Raw genomic sequence first — 23361 nt, 5'->3', positions numbered from 1 at the left:
GGGATTATTCAAATTGAGTGGCCCATCAAAAGGACACTTAACTGACTGTGGATCATCGGAGATGCCTATCTAAACTGAGTGAACTGTCCTACCTGCTGTCTGGAATATAGGTAATGGTTTCCTGCAATGACTGATCAAAATTCGGCATGAACCTGTGACTGGCCCATGTGACTTCAAACATTATCTGGTCACCTGCGATTCTCCACTACCTGTGCCGAGGTTTTTGTTTGAAACAATGGGTTTCCTTCCACATGGCAGATGGCCCTGGAAACCCCTCCATTTTGCCTTTATCCTTCTCCAATCTCTTTCCTGCCCAAGCCTCTGGGCTATGAACTTATACTAATGGGAGCATTCTAACCTAGGAATTGAGGACTTCCAATGATTTGGAAGCAGCCAGAGACTTTTCAAGCCAGCAGTTTATTCCATCACTGCTACAAACCTGAACCAAGAACTTTGCCGTTACTGTATGTATTTGATTCCTTTAACCAATTTTAACTCTCACTTTTCTTTTCTTTTTCTTTTTATGACTAAACCTTTAGATTTTAGATACTAAAGGATTGGCATCAGCCAATTTTGGGTAAGATCTAAGTTGTATATTGACCTGGGTGTGTGGCTGGTCCTTTGGGATCAGAAGAACCTATTATTTGATGAGACTGGTTGTAAAGAATCACTCATCTCTGAATCCAGTGTTTTTGGTGGTGATATAAGAACTGGAATGCCTGAGGAAACTGCCTTTATGTTTTCTTGGTAGCCAGTGTGGTGAAACAAGAGTTTACTTTCGCTGCTGGTTTGGTATATCCTATGGGGGATTAGCCATCAGTCTTGGGGTGTATCTGCCCTATTTCTCAGCAGTTCATCCTTAATTGGGCATCCTCAGTTGTGACTCTCTGAGGCATGGTTAAGCCACCTCTTTTTGGAAGGAGCAGGTGAATATTTTTTGCCATGAGTTCCCAAGCAGTGGGTTGTGGGTGGGAAAAGGGGAGCGTTGGACAGTGCTGGTATCTCCCAGGGCCTTGAATGGACCAGATGGGCAGCCCGTGGCTAGATGGCGCTGGCTCAGCTTCTGGCTGGAGTTTTTGAGAGCCACAGCTATAGGACTTCAGGACAATTCTAGGTTTCTCAAGGAGGGAATTTAGAGGGCAGGCCGAGAAGATGCTCTCCAATAGGGATGCATTGTGGGGTTGCCAATGGGCCCTGTCAGTCTGGCACACTTTCTCTGTGGGTCTTGACTGGAAATTGCCCTGGGACCCAGGAGCTTAGCCTGCATTGGTCCGGAATGAGAATTCATGGTTGCTCCTGGTGACCTTCATTCCATCCAGAGAGGAAACTGGAGCTGGCAGCTTGTGCCCATTGGGTTGATGGCCTTGCAGGGAGTTTAGTTCCTTGTGGGCCTTTCTGAGCAGATGGGCCATTGTACCGAGCTCAGTGTGACGAATGCGGTTGCTGTTTGCCAAAGACTTGTGCAGGTACATTTTGAGCATGCTCCCTTATCAGAGATTGGAGACTCGTTTATGTGGCCAAAAGCCCAGAAACTGATCCTCCTCCAGCACAGGCCTGCTCGTACTGCCACTGGTGACCCTGGACCAGGTCAGAGACCATTCTGGAGTGACAATGGGAAGGCGCTCTCAGTTGGCAGACTGCTCCCATTTTTCTCCTCTCCTACCTCCTCTATGCCACCAGGCTCCCCAGCGATCGGATGATGGGGACAAGTGGGTGAGGGAGCCTCAACCGTCTGGGCTTCCTGAAATATGCAGCCTTGGTACTGAGGCTACTGAAATGCATCCTGTAAGGAACTGTAGTAGCATCCGTGGTTGTTCCTTTCTTAGTTGTTGATGCAGCACTTCATGTCTTCAGATTCCTTTGCAAAGACTTGCTGAGAGCGAAATTGCCTGTGCTGAAGCATGATCTGCAGGGGGGATAGGGGAGCGGGGAAGGTGTGTGCATGTCGGGCGTCGGGGGGGGAAGGAGGGTGTAGCTAGGGAAGTAGCCACCCAGAAGCTGCTCTTCTTGAGGCCGGTAGAGCAGCTGTGGTGCATGGCTTGAAGGCAGAAGCGTGTGTGTATGTGTGGGGATGCAGGGTCATGTCTGCCCCCCTCCCCCAAAAAATTTCTGCCGGGTTTTATATGATTTCTTTGCAATCCTCCAGCCAGGCCAATGGGACCGAGTGGGGGAGTGTGCAAATTCTGCACCTGCCAGAGGCTTGGAGGGCTGGGCCCACTGTGGGGTCACCACTGGCCCATGAGGATGGTGTGTGTTCAGGTCTCACCCAAGGACCCAGGGGATTTAACCAGGGCCATGGGGTGGCTAGTGTGCAGGATCCCCCAGTTGGGAGGGTCTTGGATGCCCCTGGAAACCGCCCAGCCTCCAGGGGCTCGAGGCAGCATCAGGGCTGCCCCACTCCCACATTTGTTGACTCAGAGTCATCTCTGCTCAGTCACATGGTGCCACTGGGCCCCCTCCCTGCACAGCAGCTGGCAGAACTTAACCAGTCAAGTGACCTCATAGGCTAGGCAAGCTGCGCCCCACAGGGAGAGGCTGGAGCAACAGCTGGGTGCTGCAGGGAGGGGCTGCTGCTTTCTGGGAGGGGAGACTGTGAGGGTAAGGGGGGGCAGGGATGCTGTTACTCAAACTGTTCGGGGGCAGCTGAACCTCTAAATTGTGCCCCCCCATCAACAGTTATGAGTACCATAGGCCAAAGGAGGCTAAGCCTCCCTAACCCAGGCTGTGGCCCTGCCCATGCTCTCCTGGGAGGCCCCACCCTTGCTCCCTCTCTCCCCTGAAGCTGGTGGGGGCTCAGCTCCAGCCGGTGGCCAGGACTGGGGTGGCTCACGTCAGCCTTGTGGTTGGGCCAGCGGCCTGGCGCTGGAGCCGGTGCTTGGGCCCGTCGGCATCAGGCTGGTGCTGTGGCCATGGGGTCCTCTGGCTGCAAGGGAGTGGGGGCTGCTCAGACAGAAGGAGTGAGGCCGGCAGGCTGGCCTCCCTAAAGGGGGCGTTCACCTGCTGCCCAGGAGCCTCATGTCTCTCTCAGGACTCGGTGGCAGGATCTGGTGGTGTTTACTAGCCGGTGCAAAGTCGACTCTTCTTTTTGGTTACAAAATTCTTTTTTTTTTTTTTTTTTTTTTTGCCGTTTTCTCACATGGTTTGGGTTGTGCCCAAAACAGTGACCCCTGAGCCTGCAGTGGGCGCTGTGTGCCAGCAGCCATGGGGCCCTCTGACATGGGGAGCACTTTGTTCATTTTCAGTGATTTCTCAACCCCTTCTCTCTCCCTGGTAAGGTGAAGCCGGAAGGGTGCCTCCCAGTGTGCAAGGGAACCAGACCTGGGTTATTCAGAGCACCTCCTGCGCTGGCTGGGTTATGGGGGAGTTCACCAGGTCAGTTTTTATGTTTGAACCAGGCAATGTGAATTTAAATATCCAAACCAAATCATTCGGACGCTCCCAACCCCCACCCTATCTGAATTTTCTTCCCCAAACTGCTAACGAGCAAGAGATCCCTGAGCTAAAGTCTCTGTCTGGGTTCAGTAAAGGAGTGTGAGCTCCCTGGGCTCTTGATAGCTCGCTCATTACCATGGCAACCCACTTGCATGCTACAGATATTTTCGTCCCTTTTGACTGTGTGGCTGTTGTGCCTAGATCTCCTGTGCTCCTGGAGATGCCATACTGGCAGCTGTGCACAGATGGGGCTGGGAATTTTTTTTTTTCCTCAGCTGTTTCTGGGAGTGGAGAACATTTTGAATGTTTTTTAGTGTGTTTGATCGGCACGTCTCAGCAGTGACGTAAGTGTGGTTTGTGTAACGTTGGAATGGGTCTGGTCAGCCTCTGTTATACAGTTCAGGGGAAGCCTCTGCTTCCGCTGAGCCTGTGCCTTCGATTTAGTCCCGGTTCTCTGCTAAACTAAAAGTGCAGGTTGTGCCGTGATGGAGCAGGTTGAATGGGATCTCTGTGAGGAGGTCAGTGTGGTCCAGTGGATAGGGGTGCTGGACTGGGAATTGGGACGTCTGCTTTCTATTCCCACCTCTGCCACTGAACTTCTGTGTGACCTTGGACAAGTCACTTCACCTTTTTGTGGCTCTTTCCCCTCTCCCACCTTCTTTCTCTTGAGACTGTAGGCAAAGTGCCTAGTGCAGTGGGGCCCTGATCTCAGCTGGAGCATGTAGGCCCCTGTAATACCAATACTGTCAGATACAGACTAGACTGAGGCCCACTTGATTTGGGACATAAGCCAGGATTGAAACGTAGCTGTCAGGAGGCAAAAGGCCGGGGACTGAGCTCCCTAGGCCACCCAGTTGCCTCACTGGGGAAATATCAAATTCTGCTTTCCTTGGTGTTTCTTTCTGAGCAGCCCATCTGTAGGAACCCCCTTGCCCTGGCTAATGCAGAGACCTCTTGGGTCTGCTGGGAAGGTGTTGAGGGGGCAAGGTGAAATCCTGCTTGGGCAGATACCTGCTCGCCCCATCTGTTTCTCTCACCATGTGTGTCCCTGGCAGCCATTTCAAACAGGGTGGCCATTTATGGGAATGGGAATGCCAGGAAGTCTCCAGGTAGGCTGGTGATTCGAGTCGTGCGTGCGCATGCTTCGCTGCCGTATCTTGTAGACCATTCAGCAGGAAAGAGGTTAACTGGAGAGCAGCAGGCAAAGTGCGTGAGTCCAGTGCCAGACTCCACTTTGAGGTGGATAACAGCTGAAAGCTGTGTGCTTGACGTGAGGATCTCCATATAAGGCCAAGACAGCTGCAGATACAGCCTGTTCTAACACCCGTGGCTGAGCCCTCTTGAGAAGAATGCTCCCATCCCCAGCAGGCTTTGCCTGTAGCCCAGCACTGTACAGTTGGGAACCAGGCTGACGCTGAATCCAGGCTGGCATCCAGGGTGTTGAGTCATCGTTCCACATCTGACCGATCCTGAGAGGATTGGGGTGAAGGGGGTGTAGTGTTTGTGACCTACATTCTCCCATTTCAGAGCACTCCCTGTTGTACAGATGGGGGATCTGAGGTGCAGAGGTTGTCTTGCCCCAGGCTGTCGAGTTGGCAGAAGACTTGGGAAGGGAGCCTGGCTCCCAGTCCTGTGCTCAGGTCACCTCTCTGCCTGCTGGTGTGGGTCTCGCTGGAAAGGGGTTTAGTCCTGCTCTGTGTTTGGCCTTGCTGTCTTGTGAAAGTGAATGTGGGCTCTCCTTAAAGGTGACCCCTGGCTGGGCTTGGTGCTCCCAGGTTCTGCTCTCCCCTTTCATACCCGCACCCCCAAATACTAAACATTAAAAATATCCCTTTATTCCTGGAGAGAGCGAGCCTGGAATTGTTCTTACTTTTGCTTTTACCTCCTGGCTGAGGCCCTTGGAAATCTGCTGCTGGGGCCCCGGATGCAGAGACCAGCATGCACATAGCCAGCGTTTGCCTCTGTTCTTTAGCACCACTCATCTGTTCCCTCGGAAGCCATCACCTTCCCACTGTTAACTTAGGCCATGATCCTGGCATAGGCCCACGCAGAGGTACCTTGCATCCATGCAGAGCAATTTGCAGGATCAAGGCTGAAATTTTAACATGGGCATGTTCTTCTGTGATGGACAAACAGCTCGGGGGTCAGGGCGGAGGAGAGGCAGGCAGGACTCTGGGCACTAGTACAGATTTTCTGAGCCTGGAAGGTGAGGCCTGATCTCCCATCAAACTGGGTCACCATTTTTGCAGGCACAACTTTGTACCAGAGTGACTTTCCCCCCAGGGTTTTATATTGGCAGTGAACTGCTGTGGGTGCTGTGGGAATGGTTGATGAACGGTGAGTGTAATTCACTGCGGGTGCACAACTGTAACTGCAAAAGCAAAGGCTGGGTTTGCAGTTCAGAGCCTTGGTGTCCCATGTCTCAGTTTCCTTGTCTAAAATGAGGATAATGCCACCTCACTGAGGGCGTGAACATTCTGAGTGTCTGGAGGGCACCTGGATTTGCTCAGGGCCTCCACCTTGGTGTACCAGAGAGGACAGTGCACTTCCTCGCTCCCAATAATAACTTTTTGATAGGCTCATGTGAAGCCCAAACAAGTTGTAGTCTGTCCATTGATCTGTGGTCAGACCCATGGTGACTGGCTCGTTGCTGGAAATGCTAGGTTCCTCACTAAAGATGTGGGATAAATTTCAGAGTATCATGCCAAACATACTGTACTTGCTTCCTTGCTAAAGGAGAAGGGGCTGTGATCAGGCCCTGGCCTCACACTTGGGAGACCTAAGCTCCCTGTGTGACCCTCGGCAAGTCACTTAATTTCTCTGTGCCTCAGTTTCCCCATCTGTACAATGGGGATAATAGCCCTGCTTCTGCCTCACAGGGGTGTCGTGGGGATAAATACAGTAAAGATTGCAAGGCACTCAGATTCTGCAGTAGTGCATGCCCCTAGAATGGATCTAGATTGAACCCTACAGAAGGATTTAAATTCCTGGGAACACTAGTTTAGGAGCTGATGGGGGAGAGGATGTCTTAGGATGGTGCTGCTGAAAGGAGAGGATAAGAGAACAGGGAGCAGTGACCATATTTCATAGGCCAAATCACTTGGTTGTGGTATGGGAGAGCAGCTGCCTGTGCTCATTGCAGGTGGGGAATGAGATCTGGGAGGGGCAGGGTGGCTAGCTTTAATTATGTGGGAAGGAGTGGGGAGATGGTGGTTTCCCTTCCCACTTGATGAATCTATGGGTGACTGCTACAGTCCATTCTTTTATTGAGCCAGCTAAGGTCACTTTCAAGAGCTTTTGTCTAATGAATAAATCCAGGATGCTAAGCCTGTTAGATGATCTATAAGAATGTAATAAAATCTGCCCAATAGAGAGCACCGGTTCCATTGTAGCCATATTGATAGCATTGTGTCTAGTGGCAGGCAGTATGAAGTGCTCATTGAGCTGTGCCATTGTCCTACTGCTGATCACATGGCATCGTGGAGGATTTCATTGCAAGGGCAACACAAAGCCCCTTGAGGTTTCCGCAAGGGCGGTAAAATGACCAATTTCTTCAACACAACTAGGTTGCAGCTATGCTATACAGAGTACAGTGCTTAGATCTTACGCGCTGGATTGAAATCCCTGATTTTAATTGTGAATTAAATCAGCAAGCAGGAAATCTTGATTTAAGTCATCAATTTTAATCTTGGTTAAGCATTTGTACTTTTTTTTTAAATAACTAAAAAAGAGGTGGAAGGTGGCTTATATAACTTGGTACTTCATTTTTACTAACTACTAGGGTACACTCTAGCTATGCATATCTATTTAAGCAATTATATAGCTTAACATACTTGTAAACAGCAAGAATCTGAATAAATACATTTTTGTTAGAAAATGGTGAATGATGCATTTCTTATTTACTTGATTGACTTCTTTAGTTGTGATTTGTGTCCAGCGGTATTTGGATGGAAACTGCTGTTTTTGTGCATTTTAATTTAATTCCATTTTAATTTTTTTTAAATAAAAAGTACCTTTAAATGTGCTGGATACATAAGTATTTTTTTGTTTTGTTTTAAATACGTTTATTAAAACATACAAGTAAGTTTTTAAATGCAAAACATGTTTTTCATTTAAAACTCATCTATTAAACAAACGAAGCTTCTTTAGTTAGTGAATTGGACTTATTGTTCACCATGTCCTTCAGGATTTTAGAACTAGTAGATCTCATGCTCTCTCACCTTGTTTTTGTTCAAAGGTTGGAAGAGGAAAGCAAACTTTCCAGCTTTTTCAGCTCCCCATTGGTTTCTCAAAATTGAATGACCTAATCACTGAACTGAACTAGTTGAGCAAACTGAAATGAAGAAAGTATTCTCTCTGCACTTGTGGAAGAGGCTACTGCTGTCAAAAGCTAGTTTAGCACATCAACAAACCCAGATTCCATGTGCTGAGCCAGTGACTTTCACCAGTTTAGTGGTTTGGCTTTCTTTAAAATTCTAGCAACAAACATGTCGGGCTTGAATGTTGTTTTTGTATTTATTTGGTTATTTTAATAGATTAGTAAATTTAGGCCTGAAAATAGGTTGTTTATAATCTCAAATTTAATTGTAAATTGGTTTATTTTTTACAAAGAAAATGCATTTAACTTAAATGAAAAAATAAGATTTTTTTTTTAACTAAATTGATTTTTTTATCCTCCTTGCCTTCTTACTGTCAGGGTTTATGGAAGACATCCAAAAAGACACTGGTGCCAGATTTATCACTCTGGTTTTTTTTGGTTTTATTTCTCCTCTCCAGGCTTCGTCTGTTTATAGTGAGTTTCTCTTGGGTCTATGTTTTTTGCATAGGAGGTTGGGTTATACTTTGTTAGAAGCCCTTTAGTTCAGTTGCATAACAATATCTCCTTTTGGATAAAAGCATAGGACGTGGAGCTAAGAGATCTAGTTTCTATTTGCCACTGGTTTTCTGGATTTGGGAAAGTCACTTAACCTCTCCAGTATGTCTGTGCTAAACAATAAGTTTGGGTCTGTGGGACCCAGACATGAATTCAGTGGGTTTGTTTACATTATAGCGTAAGACTAGGATTAATAGAACTTGAGTTAGCAGGCATTGGGTTTGTTAACCTAGGGCATGAGCATCTACACTCATTTGTAACCCCTATAAAATCAGGACATCTGGTCACCCTAGTGCTGATGCATCCATACTGCACTGCACAGACCTCCAGACTTGGGTCTGCAGCTTGACCTGCATCCACACTGTAGAATGGCAGGGCTTGGACCTGAGTCACAGAGGGACTCCCTCCTTTTTCTCCCCCCTGCAGGGTCCTGAGTGCTTGCTGATCCGACTCAGACTGATTTGTGTGTGGACAGAAGTGGGGCTTGGGCTCAAAGCTGAGTCTGAGCCCAGGGGTAGTGTGCAGTGTAGACATATCCTCCGTCCCTTGTTTTTCCCCACTGGTAAGGTGGGGATGATACTGTCCCATAAGAATGCTGTGAGGCTTAATTAATGTGCATAAAGGACAATGAGCTCCTCAGTTGGAAGCTGCTATAGAAAGGCAAATTTAATATTCCTTTCCCTTCCTCTTCCTGAATGAATAGAGTCAGAGTTTCAGGCTAGAAGGGACCCACCAGGTCATCTCATCTGACCTCCTGCATAGCACAGGCTACCAGAAATACCTCTGCTGGAGAAGCAGGATTCTGGTTGTCATGGAAAACAGAAATCCTGGTTGCTTGTGGCCATTAATGATCTTGTAGCCTTTTAATGAAGGGCTCCTAGGAGCTGGCTCCAGTGCTGTGTCCTTGCTGCAGTACCTATGCCATGGTCACCAGCACACTGAAGTACTGCAATGGGACCTGTCCGGAGTTCTCTTGAACACTACGTGGGAAGTTTGGCTAGCGTAGACTATAGTGGTTCAGTTACAGTGGTGTTGCAATGGCTGCCAGTTTTGTTTTCAGCGCAGTTCAGGGCGTTGTTTACTGTATAAAGCCCTGCTTGGTTTGGGTCCTGGGTAACATCAGAGATGGCCTCTGGTCCAGCTCACCCTCCCAGTGGGCAAGGTCAGCTGGTGCACTGTAGCTACCAGTCTCCAGGTTTGAATTCTGGAGGCAGAGTGTTAGCTGGGAGCCCTCTGCCCTGGGATTCACTTTGCCTCTTGGTCTGGCAAAGCTGGTGGGGCTGATCTATGAGATCTGTTATCTCGTTTAGGCTGGTGCTGAGTTTTGTTCCTGGGCTGGAGAGTTTGGACTGACACTAGCTTTTGTCAGGTTTTGTAGCTCTTACTGACTTGGTCATGAACCCATAGTGCTTTGATGGGCACGTGCTGTGTAGAGAATCATAGTCTTGTACTGCCGTTCCTCCTGCGTTGGATTCACTTCCTGTCCAAAATGGCAGCATAGCACTGGTGTTAAACAGCCAATGCTTTGTACTCCTGAGGTGGCTGCATTTCAGCAATGGCTGAACGGATGGACCCCTTGGTATAATTTGTGGATCATTTTGCAGAGTATTGGAGATTCTTCAGGATGAGAATCTCTCTGTAACTTTATTTTTTGTGAATATTTTATTTTTGAAAATTTCGACATTCGACATCAAATATTTGAATACTAAAATGATGTGAATTTTTCTTCCGTTTGCTCCGGGGGCTGTTTCAGAAATGTAGAGCAGAGTAAGAAACCCTCCAATCATGATCGTTTTTAAGGGAAGCCTGTACCATGGACTCTATCCCAGCAAAGTCGTGCAGCATTAAGGCCATCCCTCTGGTGTGAGATTGCAGTGGGCACCAAGCCTCGATCTTTCCGAGCAGTGTGGCTGGGCACTAAGGGAACCAGGGTGGCATGGGAGGTGCAGAAATGAATTTTCTGGTTCTTGGCAGAAAATAAAAAGCCCCTTTTGTTTGTCTTCAGCTCCCTCCCCTCATCGCTCCTTTTAAATGTTGTGTTCCAGATTTAATCATCCCAGTTATGTAAGAGAGCTTGGCTGCTGCAGAGGGCTGGAACGTGTCGGAACGAACACACACAGTGCTGTGGCACCTGCTCGGAGCAGATCTAGAGAACATGGACTCAGACAAGCCCCTGGTCTTCTCTGTGCTAGAGCTCCGGCTACTGCTACCATGGTCAGAGCTGCGCTCCTGTTTGCAATAGTGGCAGAAGTTCAAGGAGAAAGACCAGTGCGAGCCAGGACAAGAGCTTGAGACAGCCTCTGATGGCTGCTAGACAAGTGTTTTAAGCCCCAGAAGTCTCCAAAGCATTCATAACCCCATGTCCTCCCCTGGCCCCCATCTCAAAAATGTGCAGAATTCAGGGTCTGACACAGATGAATCCTGTTTATTTGTTGAACCAGCCCTCTGTGTCCTTGCAGGATCCCACAGATTAAACACAACACAGTCCATGTCTCTCTTCCTCTTTCAGTGTCTCTCTCTCCCTATGATACCTTGCTGGCTGGCTATGACTTCTCTCTTCCACTGTGGATCTCAAAAGGGTTCTTTTCTTTCCCTTGTTCCCCTCCCTCCCCCCCATGGCTTTATTTACTCGCACAGTGTGAGGAAGCAAGGATTGGAAATGGGACATGGAGCATTTGGAATCCAGCCCAGTGGCCATAAGTAATTCAAAGACCTAATTGAAATGAATTGGTGGGTCTCAGCCCAGTTCCCATGGGACAGGTGCCCGTTTTAACTGGTGTCTATTCTGGGAGTGTTTTTTTAACACCCTTGGCAGTTTCCCTAGGGAGGCAAAGGAGAGGATAAGTTGCAGAGGCTGAACCTGGCCCCAAGGTGCTCACTCCAGGTCAGGGCTGAGGCAGTGTAGAAGAAGCATGTGTTGGTGTTCCCCATGGTACCTGCTATATGGGTAAGATTGGGCTGTAGCCCCCAGGGCTGTCTGGCTGGTGCCCTTCACCAGTGCTGAGTTCTTGGGAGAGCATCGAGTTCTGGAGAGCTGTATGTTTGAAGGATGGCCTAGAGCAAAACTTGGCTTGAGCCTCCTTGCCACAGTGCTCCTTGTCCTACCTTTGTTCAGCCTCCCACCTTGCTGTCTCCTTGTTAGTCCCTGGGCAGGCGGAATTGTGGTCACTGCCTGTATCTCATGGTGGTCCAATGGGCCCTTTCCTGTGGTGTTACATAGTGGTTGGTACGGACTTTGAACTGGCAGCTTCCGAATTCTGAGCTGGGCCCGTTGCTCTGCAGCTTGTGGCTTCCCAGCGAACTGAGCAGCTGTGCCAGCCACTAAAAGCCCTTAAACACCAGGATGTTAAAAATTGAGGCCAGTCTGGCGCGGGGTGCTTGTTGGAATTCCAGAGTCTTTCCTGGGGTGTCGCTCTTCTGTTGTTGAGTAGGGATGGGCACCTGGGTTTGATTCAGATCTGCGCTACCCCCTGCTCCACCAAGAACCTTTCCTCCCACCACCGCCTCAAACTCAGACTGAGTCGCTGAGTGCTGAAGAAGTTCAGGTGTGCCTCCATCCTACCTAGCTTGTTGCTGGAGAGGCTGTTCTCTCAATTGACAGACCTGTGAGGTCAGGCTGATCCTTGAGACTGAAACTGCAGATCTTTGGGTGTTCCACCCATTCATTGCAAAGTGTTACTTGGTCCTCTTCCTTCAAGCATGCATTACCTTGCAGTGGTGACTGCAAAGGCTACCTGAACGTGCGCTCATTGGCAGCAAAACTAGACAAGAAGGCAGCTTTCCACCCTCATCTCAGACTGCAGCTTGGGAACTCAGCAGTCCCTAAGGGGATTGCTGCCACTGAGGGACGGACTGTTCTATCTGAAGGCAGTGGGGCATCCAGGAGCAGTGCCCCAGGGTGATGGTTGTACTGTGCCAGGCCTGAACTTGGGCTGCGTTACACAGCGTCTCTGCTTAAGGTTCAGCTCTGTAAGGTGTCTAATGGCTTGGCCCTGCTCCTGTTGACGGCAGTGGTGCACGCTGAGCCCGGAGTACTGTCGCAAGTCTTACTGGATCTGGACGGCAGATTAGTCTCGCTGTTGTCCAGCTGGCTTGTAGAGAATCCTCTATAGGTGACTGGGTATTAGTTTTGTGTGGGGGGGCAGATAGTGAAGCTGCTTTGTTTAATTTCCTGTAGAGCACAGAAATCGGAACACTTTATATTTTCTTGTCGGCTCTGACGTTGAACTCTTCTCTGCTTTGTAGAAGATAGAACCTCATCAGGAAATGATTCAGAACTTGCACAAGAGAGGCAGGAGGTGGAGGGAGAGACTAACGTCTTCTCTCTGGTGCTGCTAGTGTGCCTTTCTCTGTGAAAGGTCTCTGGGGTCTAATCCAAGTTTGCTTGGAAGACTCGATAAGTCTATAGAAGTGGAAAGTCCAGCACAGTGTGTCTTGCATGTCTGGTAACCCCAGCTGGGGAGTGTATTCCATGGGCTTCGTGTTGGAATCAGGATGCACGCTGTGGGCGTGTGTGTATAAACACTGATCTGTCATACCTAAGGGAAACACTAATCCAATTCCTCCTTGGCTCTTACTCCAGTGATGCTACAAGCATCTAGATCCAATTGCTCATACTGTGCGCTTGCTTTCCTGCGCCCTCCCCCGGCTCCAGCGTGTGATAAACTGACGGAATGTGCTTGCCGTTTTCACTGGATGGCGGCGGCCCTGCACAGTGACTGTGGCTTTGCTCCCTGCCTCAGCAGAGAGGACATAGCTAAGCCCTGTCTCTCCGTCTCCCACCTCTTCAAGCTTCCTTGAGGCATAGTGCAGTCGCTCCATGCATGGACTCCTGTTCAGATCGGGGCAGGGAGAGTTGCACGTGTGGAGCCGGGATTGACTCAGGCCCGGAACATACAGGGTAGGAGCTGATACTCCACCTTTCTTGTCCATCATGGGGATGGAATGAGGAGGATCGGAGGCATTGAAGAGCAAGTTGAGATTGGCACATCAGCCTTGGCGTGTGGCTGCTAGTTAGGGGCTGGACCCTAAGGCTTCCACTGACTGGAGCAGGCTTGGGATCCGGCCCCCAATGAATATTTGCATGTGTAGCTTTTTATAACATATCTGAAGGGTTAACTGACATTGCTGCCTTGTGATTCTCTGGCATCCCTGTGTTAACTCCTCCCCCCCCCATTTGTATTTATTTTTCTTTACAAAATAAAAAAATGAAATGCAACTTTAGCACCAGTCCAAAGGAATGTTTTTAGTATAACTGGGCAACTCGTGCTGGGAGAGGTGCTGGGTTCCAGCTGCTAGGATCCAACGATTCCTCTGCTCCTTTGCTGATACTAGAGCCCAGTTAGTGCCAGTTGTGATGGTGCAGACACCTGCCTGGTAGGAAGTGAAGGGAGAACCTCCCATAGGCCCGTGAAAAACCACCAGAGAGTAATACCTTCCAGTTACTACCCACCAAGCCCGCATCCTGCAGGTGAAATGCATGATCTCAGGGGGCTTCAAACTCTTCCAGAATGGGCCCCATGTTTCAATAGAGAGGGTTTAGCAGCTACCTACCTTCTCATTCACAATCCTGGCCCTGCCACCCCTCCCTGGCATCCTGGTGGTAACTGCAGCATTGGCGTGGACGTCTAATGTATCTGCAGCTTCCTTAAGTGCAGTCTAGGAGGTGGAGATAAGAAAGAGGGGCCAGCTTTCTGCAAACAAGCAGCACGTCCTCTGCAGTCCACAGTTCAGAAACCTCCGTGCTATCTAGAAGCTTCTCTTTCTGTACCCTGTGGTACAGTTGCTAGCAATGAACAAAGCCACAGTGTCCCTCTCTCTGGAAAGTCAGATTCCTGTAGAACAGTGGTCCCCAACGCGGTGACAGCAGGTGCCGGGGCATCTATGTGTGCCCGCATACTGGCTGGTGGACAAGCATCCGCCGAAATGCAGCATCACCAAGAGGCGCCGCCGCCGAAAAGCGGCGTCACCAAATGCTGTCTCGGCGGCATTTTACGGATTCTTGTCCGCTGGCCACGGTCCTCTGTGGCTTGTCGTCCGGCACCCGCCACCTGGAAAAGGTTGGGGACCACTACTGTAGAAGATGCTTTTCTGCTTGTAGTCTGTGTGTGTGTGTGTGTGTGTGTGTGTGTGTTTCATTTTGTGGTATGTGCACTTACCTAGCTTCAGAGTGCCTACTCTGACTTGCGGGCTAGGATAAGTAACTCCTGGGTTAAACACTTGGTGCCCCACGTTCATCTGCTCCCAGGAGGAGGGTAAAACTCTGGGGAGGGTTATTGACAATTGGGAAAAGCCTGCAAGGGCTGGGTATTTTCTGGTAAGTTGTCACATGTCTTGTGTTCCTGTTTCCTATGTAGTTTTTCCCTTTCCTCTCACCTCGTCGTGCATGGATCTGCTCTGCCAGTTGTGTGGCACAGGCATCTCCATGTTAAGCTGGATTGCCACCAGGTTAAATAAAGCCCATTCCAGGGTTCTCCTCCCTCCTGTGTCTGTTGGACATACCACTGGTTTGGTTTGGAGAGTCAGTGTTTCACGCCAAGGAGACTGCTTGTTCCTGGCTCCAGGTTCCCTGAGCTGGTACGGGTTGTCCCATCAGATGTTTACTTTTGCCACTTTTTGCTAAAGAGAGTCCATTTGCCTGGTTCGTTCCCCCACTTCTTTCTCTTAGTGGTGTCCTGTGTTTGCTGGGACCCTGTGGATCAGATTATACAGCAGCAGTGGAAGGGCGGTGCCCACACTTGCTCAAGGTGTGTGCTTGTTTGCACTTTAGGTGTGAGACCATGTGATCCCCCTCACCTTTGCCCTGTACCTTTCGACTTCAGCTCCTTCCAACTGGCTGCTGATGCTTGGAGCTGGGTTGCGGGATCAGCTGGCTGTGTGAAATCCTGCCTGCATCAGCAGAGAGCTCACTCAGTGCTGTAAACTCCATTGTTTAGCAGAGGCACTTTCCAAGTTCATGTCCTCACTCTGGCCTCATCCATTGTAACAACATTTAGTAGGTTAGGTCTCTGAGGTCGTGAGCCCACTCCCATAAGAATGGCCACACTGGGTCAGACCAATGTTTCAGCTAGCCCAGTAGCCTGTCTTCCGACAGTGGCCAGTGCCAGGCTATGGACACCTAGAGGATGAGGTAGCATCTTGGCTAATGGCCATTGGTAGACCTATCCTCTGAGTTGAGTGGGATGCACTCTTGCTGAGCGAGAGGACAAACCATGCTGTACAACTGGTGTTTTTGCAGCACCGTCCTCGCTGGGTGCCGACACAGCCTCAGCCCTGCTAATCGGCCCAGCACGTATTCTGGTGAATCTGGATATTCTCTCGTGTGGCTGGCGAAGGAGAGGAAGGAGTAGGAAGGCTGCCTCCTGTCCTGTCCTCTTTGAGTAAATGTGCCAGGGCTCTATTACCTGAAACTCCTCCCAGGAAACTGCAAGGTGTGTCTGCACTGCAATGGAAGCCCAGGGGTGGTGGACCTTGAGTCACTGGACCCTGATTACTGACCTTAGGTTGAGAATTTTTGAATCCGGGCCCCAATCCAGGGCTCCAGCATCCACACCACACAGTGTGCAGACTTGAGTCCAACCAGCCGTGTCTCAGGCTTCCTCATTTCCTCCTGTAATATGGCCATTTTAGCCCTTAGTGGGAAAATGTGACTGGTCACGCCACACGTCACAGGAAGTTTGAGCAGCCTGCCCAGGCATCCTGCTGATCTGTCACTTGGGCCCATGTGCTCCCAGCAGCATGGAGGAGTCGCCGTTTGAAGGCCTTGTCTCACTTGTGCTTTCGCTCTCCTTTAAGGAGAACAGAGGATAGCAGCCTAAGTGATTCAGTGGCCCCGAGTGTCCTTTGTGTTGGTAAATAGCCAGATTCTTCGGGAGCAAGTCTGAGCCCCTCTTTCAGTTGGCCTGGCTTTGGTCCCTAGCATGATCGGGGCCGGGAACAGGACTGAATTTACACAACAGTCCAGAGGAGTGAAAGCTCAGGCTTTGCCACAGACAAGTGAAGTGATGGTGCGTCTAGGACTCCTGTTGTGAAAGTCCCACCCCCCAGTTACCAGAAAGCTGGGTTTTATTTTTGTATAAGACAGAAAATCCTTTTAGGGATTGACTTCCTTGCTGCTTCAAATGGCAAATGCCAGCCTGTGCTTTCTGAAACATGATGTAACTGTGTATTTGGTCCATCCAGTCCCCCGCCTCCCCCCTTCCCCCGCAGATCTCCAAGTGATTCACAAACATCAGGCCCAAGGATTTCAAAAGGGACTCGTGATTTTTAGGCATCTCTCATTTTTGGCTGCCTAACTTGAGATGCTCTTCGGGGGGCCTGATTTTCAGAAAGTGGTGATCACCTAACTTTTGGAAATCGGGACCTTTTAACATGTTCAAGGCTTAGCCCCTCCGTATTGTTGCACTCAGAATCACTGGTCACTTAATAATCTTGCCTGGACTCCTGTATGTTCTATCCTTTTCCACTCCCTTTTGTCTGTCTTATTTATTATTATTTGTATTGCTGTAGCTGGGCTGCATTGTACTAGCTGCTGTATAAACACACAACAAGGAGGGCAGGGACCATCTCTTATCCTGTGTTTGTACTGCACCTAGCACGGTGGTTCTTGGTTGGCCCTTAGGCTCTATCATCAGAAATACCGTTAAGTCTCTCAGCGTTTTTGTGAGGTAGGGAAACATTTTCCACATTTTACAGCTTCATAAATTTAGGGACAGTGGGGTTAAGTAACTTGCCCAAGGTCACGGTTAGTCTATGGCAGAGTTGAGACCAGCTCCAGGGAATCCTGATTCCCCCCGCCTTGCACTAACCACTAGTCCATGATTCCATGCTTATTATTTTTTTAACTGCATAGGCAGCTCTTGAAGATGCTTCAGTGGCATCTGTGTTCGTTTCCATGGCAAAGCACTCTACAGTGGTTGCCAAAAATACATCTCCTTGCCAGCCTCGCTATCTGCAGGAGGAAGTGTCAGAGAAACTGGTTTGGATGCTTTCTCTGTGCCCTCTTTCTCTTCCTCTTCATAGTATTCGAAACGTGTAGGCTTCTGTTCCGCTCGCCTCACTGTGTTCACGGTCAGAGTTTAGGCGGTGCCAGGGAGAGGGGAATATGGGCCCCAAGAGAAGGGTTTGAATGCTGGCTGCAAGGGAGGGGTTGAAGGCTGGCCCAAATGGAGGCTGGTGCTGAGATCAGTCCATTGTAGAGCTGTTTTGGGAACTTTCCTTGTTGCAATGTGCGGTTGGTCCCAGTGTCTGGTGGAGGGAGGACTCCATGGGCCAAGGCAGGCTTTTCATGGGCAGCCGAGTCAGGTTAGCTGATCCAAGAATGTTAGAGTCCTAGAGGAAGTGGGGTTTCTAAGGGCTCTGTGTGGGAGGGCTGCTGCGAGTTGAAGCAGCTGGAGGCGGTGACAGGAGCGAAGGAGTGGGAGAGACGGCCCACGCTGGAGGTGACACTCTAATCGGATGAGAAGGAATGACTGCTCCAGATGGACCTGTCAGCTTCAATGAGCGCTGACACCTTTCCCACTCCCTGTCTCACTTTCTCTCCGCTTCTTCTTTTCCTCTCCCCCTTGTCTGATTCACTTCCATATTATTTTGCTTCCCCCTTCCCAGCTTGGATCCTCTCTGGCTTTTTCAAGTAACCCAGGGCCCTAGGCTGGGTGCTGCCTTAAAGGGTCAGTTACGCACTTCCTTATGCCCTTGGTTTGAGGCCAGCGTTTGCAGATTAGAGGGGGAGGCGCTAGGCCTTTGCAGCCCACGTGGAAGGGAGAAGGCAGAGCTGGACTCTTAAGCTGTGTTTATACTTGTGGCAGCGTGTAGAATTCAGGCACCCTATGTGTGGCTACATGCAGCAGTGAAAGGCTCTGGCAGCAGGGAAGGTGTCTGGCAGGAGGGGAGCTGCTGCCAGAGCCTCTCCCCACAGCCAGAGCCTTTCATGGCAGCAGGAAAAGGCTCTGTCAGTGGGATGCTACACTGCTAAAATAGCAGTGTAGACACGGGCGGCACAGCTTGGGCATGTAGAGAGCTGTGTAGGGGATGTACCCTGGGGGTTCAGGCATGTAGGCCACTTTGTTCATCCAAGTCGAGTACACTGCTATTTATACCCAGGCTGGCTGGGCGTGCGGCGTCCGCACACTACATGCTACCGGAAGTGTACCCCAAGGCTCGAACTGTCCTGCAGTAAGGGGCGTCATAGGGCAGCAGTGCGTCATGCTGTGGATTACGATGCCCTCCAGCTAGTGAGTATTTTGTGTCTGGAGCTGGGTTCAAACCCAACCCTGTCTCAGTGGATTGAGGATGAATTGACTCCACTCCCGTCACTGGATCAGGACTGTTACAAAAGATTCATGCAAAAAATCCTCCCCTGCACCCAAGGACAGGCAGGATCCCGCCGTCTCTGGGGAGCATAACTAAGGGGTGCTGATGCTACAGACCTTTTCCCTGTGCTCTGGCCCTGGAGGTGACAGAGGTGGCTGCTGCTGTGCGGGAGAATGTGGTCCGGGGATTGAAAGAGGGAACAGAGTGGCACCTTCTCCTGTGCCCTGCGGCACGTTGGGAAAGATGACGCCAGCTGTGATGTAACAGGACCAGATCCTCCGAGTTTTTCTGCTGAAGTCAGGAGAGAAATTCAGATGTGCACGACCTGTCCCGTAGGCGACGTCTGCACTGTTATCTGATGTAGCTGCAACAGCACGAGCAATAGCAGCGAAGGCATGGCTTAGCTGTGCCAAGTACAAACCTGCTTGAAACCAGTGGGTATGTACTTGACACAGTTAAGCTGTCCCTGCGCTGCTGCTACTCGTGCTCCCATGACTACGCTGCTGTTTGTGCTCTCATTAGCTTGATGAGAGGTAACACGAATACATGCTGGAAATCACACCCCGAACCTGGGAATCACACCCCTAGCTGGCAGTGTAGACTAAGCCTGAATCATTGCTGGACACTGCTAGCACCTTTATCATCCCTGGATCTCAAAGCACTTCCCAAAGATTGAAATGCATTATTCCTGTTTCACACTTAGGGGAAACTGAGGCCCAAGTGGATGCCCACGGCCGCACAGTATGTTGGTGGCAGAGGTGGACATAGACTCTTGGTCTCCTGAACTCCTAGCCTCCCACTCTGGTGACTGAGTTGTGTTCTCTCCCACCCCTCGTAGAAATTATTTCCCTGGGCGGGTTTCTCTGTGGTCTGAGGAGAAGGCCTGCATGCTCCCGCATCTGCCTGGCCTTCCCGTGGCATGGCCTTGCTGGTGTTGAAGAGCCCAGGGCAGTGGAAATTCCCCTCTTCCCCACCCAGCAACACAATCCGTTGTCTCTTTAATAATCTTCCTAGGTGACGACTGTATCTTCTGTGTCTCTGACAGCAGGGAACTTAATTCCTTTGATCCCCCTGCTTCTCCCCACATGCTGTAAGAGTGGTTCAGGCACCTGCTTAGACAGCCGTGGCAGATTAATGTGGGGCCTCGAGGCTGGCAGGCGCAGATGCCGTCAAACTCGATGTTTCATTAACTTTAATGGGAAAATCCTACAGAGTGTGTGCTTAGGCTTGGCTGGCTGCCTGCCTAGCCAGATGAAAAAGCAGATTTCCCCTCCCCCCACCAACGAGGGTCAGGTCCGGAGCAGTGTGATGTTAGCCTGTGTGTCTGTGTAAGAAAAACAACGCAAAACGGAGCAAGCCCAGGAGCACAATCATGGCCATAAAGGTGGGGGAGAGATCCCTTCACTTCTCTAGCCCAAGCACGGGCACTGAAATTAAACAGCTGCTTAGCCCATGCCCGGTGGGCCTGAGTCAGCTGGCACGGGTCAGGCGCAGGTTTTTAACTGCAGCGTCGACATATCCATGTGCCTTGAGCATCAGCTGGGGGCACTGTGGATAGCTGGAGCCTAGCTTGGCTTACTGACAGCCATGCTACAGCGCTATCTGTACTGTACATTATTAGTTACCCCGTGGAGGGATTTGCTCACACGTGACAGCACGCAGCAGTTAGAGTGTGGCTACCCTGTGGTGTAGTCCATGTGTTAACTGTTCTTGAGCCCTGTTAAAGCTTTGGGCCAAGATTTTTCAGTGGTGGGTTTTGGGTGCCTATCTTGAGAAGAGCGTGCTGAGCTCCCACTCTCTGAAAAGGAGGTCCCTTCTTAAGGGGATTTAAGTTGAGCGCCCAAAATCTTTCATCCCTTCTGACAATCCTTGGCCCCTGTTTTACAGGGTAACCTTCAGACCATGTTCCACAAGGTCCCATCTGGGCTGGTCTGGGAATCGTGCTAGCAACAGCTTCCGGAAATCACTGCTGTTGTTAGCTGGATTCGGATCCCAGAGCCGGCCTGGCCGAGCCACAGGAAGTCAGAACCAGAAGCATCTGCTCAGAGCCGGGACTCTACTCTGTCTGCACTTGTGTGTGAGATGGTTCTTTTGCCTGCCATTTGTTTTCTATTTTTGTAGAGTGGGGGCATGTCAGCCCTGGCAGGTGTTGTTTCCTCCTGCAGTTTGTTTGGAGTTGGAATCATTAGGCCGGTTTTACCGGGGTGCGTGGGTATGTAATATTTGTCCTACCAGCTGGTCACGCTGTGCTGCCAGGAAGGCCTTCTGTTACCCCCCAGTGAATGGGTATCTACACAGAAATCAGTCTGCAAAGTATCCAGGGGAGCAAGGGCCTGATGTCTCTTACAAATGATACAGTCGTGCAGGAATACCTTGATACCAAGGCTCGTGAGGCTTCTCACCCTTGAGAGCAAGTCACCAATTTCTTGCTCGGTTTGTCTCCATGCACGCCTGTCCTGCTGGGGGACAGGAGCCTGTGCCTCCATCAAAGCAAATGGTGGAGGAGGATTGGAGGCAGCCAGAATGGGAGAGGTGTTGGGAAGGCTGGATGAGATACTGGGGGCAGGGTGTGGGAGCCTGGGGGTATGTGGAGTTATTGGGGGAGAGAGGAGCTGTGGCAGATCAGATATGGGGAGGGTGGAATGAGCAATAAATGGAGCAGTATTTGAGGCAACCAGTGGAACTCGGTTTGAATGCCTCTTAGATCTTCGGGGAGGTGAGCATTGATGTAAACACCAGGTGAAGGAAAGAGTTGGTTCTTCTAGCAGGTTCACCCACCCCCAGCCCTGTGTGGTTGCGGAATCTGCCTTGCTGAAGGTAGCACTTCCTGTGGGTCACAGAGGGGAAAGGCTGCCTGTCCAGAGCGACAGCTGGGATTTTGTGTGGCCGGCTCTGCAAACTGTCAGAGACCAAGGGATGGCTTAAGTGAAGCTTTGTCTTGGGCGAAGGGCGGTGGGATGGGAAAGCCTGGAGAAGAGTTACGCATGGCACAGTCAGCTGAACTTCTGAGCTTGTGAATGAATAGATGTATGGAGAGTACCTGGTTCTGTGCTGCTGGGTGGGGGTGGGATGTCCATCATGCAGTGTTCGGCTCCTCTGCTCCTCCTTTTAAAATCTGCCTCCTTCTGTTCCAGCCCACGACCCTCCCCCAGGGCACCATCAACATGAACCAGTGCACGGATGTTGTGGATGGGGAGAGCCGGACGGGGCAGAAGTTCTCCTTGTGCATCCTGACCCCTGAGAGAGAGCACTTCATCCGAGCTGAGAACAAGGAGATCATCAGTGGGTGAGTCGAGGCCCTGGGGTCTATCTTCCCAGAGGTCATATGGGGCTCTCTGCTTAGGTTTGCAGCATGGGGTTGGCACTGGAGAATGAGAGGGCTGGATGGCTCAAGTGACTTGTGATGAGATATGGAGCCTCTTGCTTTGTCCAAATCCTGCTCAGTCGGGGAGTGTCTTTTGTCCTCCCACAGCTATTTCTGTGATAGGTCTCCACCCAGTTCCTCATTGTTGGGTGCTCACAAAACCCAAATGACTGTCATGTTTGTTTCCCTTCCATTGGAGTTCAACAGAGATGCCAAGGGGTGGAAAGCTGTGAAAACCATGTGCTCCTGCCAGGGTGGAGGCAAATGGATGGGGGTGATGAAGGAAAGCTCTCGTTGTTACTGACACATGGAGCACGGTGGGAAAGCCTTTCAAATCTCTCCCTCTGTGTCAGTTGTTCCCCCACTTCCGCCATGGGGTGATACCACCCCGTGATGTGGCCATTGGCTGGGAGTGAAGATGCACTGCTGCCCTTTGCTGGACGTGTGCTGGCCCAGCCCATGTCCTCTTCTGTTCTTCTTTGCTGGATGGGCTGGTGATGTTTCCATTCATTGAGGCCCATGCTTTAGAGAGATGGGTCCCCAATGCATTCCTGGTGCTTCATGTCTCATGGGCATCTGACCGTTGAAGGTACTACTGCCACCAGTTCCAACAATTGAGTCTCCTGAGGATTAAACTAACCCAGCTTCAGTCTAAAGTCACTGGACTCAGGGCAAGGGTAACAAGGTGAAATTTAATGGCCTGAGAGATACAGGAGGTCAGAGCAGATGTTCTAATGGTCCCTGCTGGCCATAAACGCTATGAAACTGTGATGGCTGCACGTCACTCATTGCGCAGCCCAGTGCCCACAGGACGATTTGCAAGAGGAGTCGGTCATGCGATGTCCAGAACAAAGATAAGTCCGTAATAGTGACAGATCCCATCTCTGCATCCAAGCTATAGTATGGCATTAAATAGGCCTCGTAAACTAACCCAGCTGTATGTTTCTTCCTTGTGGGCTAGGAGTGTGTGTGTGCAGCCCGTACCTGGGCCATCTCCCAACATCAGTGTCAAAGTGCTGGACCATTTGGCACTTGCTTGGTTGGCAGGGCAGCTCTGCGATGTGCATGGTTTTAATGACGGGTATTATGAGGGCGATAAACCTCAAATGTTAGAGAGGCTGTAATTGCATTGGTGCCTCCTGAATCCAGCTGGCAGCCAAGGCCTGCCGCTGTCCAGCGCAGTGCTTTGCGGGAGGCTGGGTGGAAAGCAAAGCCCACCTTTATCACTAGTGTGCTCATTGGCATTGGAAGCTAAAACAGCCCAGCTTGCCAAGTTCAACAGTGAGTGCAGGGGCTGTGCTGGCAGATTGTGCACTGCACATCTGGACCAGATGGGCATAAACACATACTCTGGGGAAGAAGCTGGGAAGATTACACTGAG

The 23361-nt window shown here is 50.3% G+C and overlaps 1 protein-coding gene across 12 annotated transcripts in view; it reads left to right on the top strand.

The window, feature by feature from the left end:
• The window catches only part of MPRIP (myosin phosphatase Rho interacting protein), a 163901-nt gene that overhangs the window by 58788 nt on the left and 81752 nt on the right, over positions 1-23361 (top strand). For all 12 annotated transcript variants that reach the window (XM_050966534.1, XM_050966541.1, XM_050966540.1 and 9 more), the window contains one exon: positions 21751-21902. In XM_050966534.1, the coding sequence (XP_050822491.1) occupies positions 21751-21902 (152 nt within the window). The remainder of the gene's footprint in view (positions 1-21750; positions 21903-23361) is intronic.

The sequence above is a fragment of the Gopherus flavomarginatus genome, chromosome 9 (assembly GCF_025201925.1).
Source record: "Gopherus flavomarginatus isolate rGopFla2 chromosome 9, rGopFla2.mat.asm, whole genome shotgun sequence".
Classification (NCBI taxonomy): domain Eukaryota; kingdom Metazoa; phylum Chordata; order Testudines; family Testudinidae; genus Gopherus; species Gopherus flavomarginatus.
This window is presented reverse-complemented; position numbering and strand designations above follow the sequence as displayed.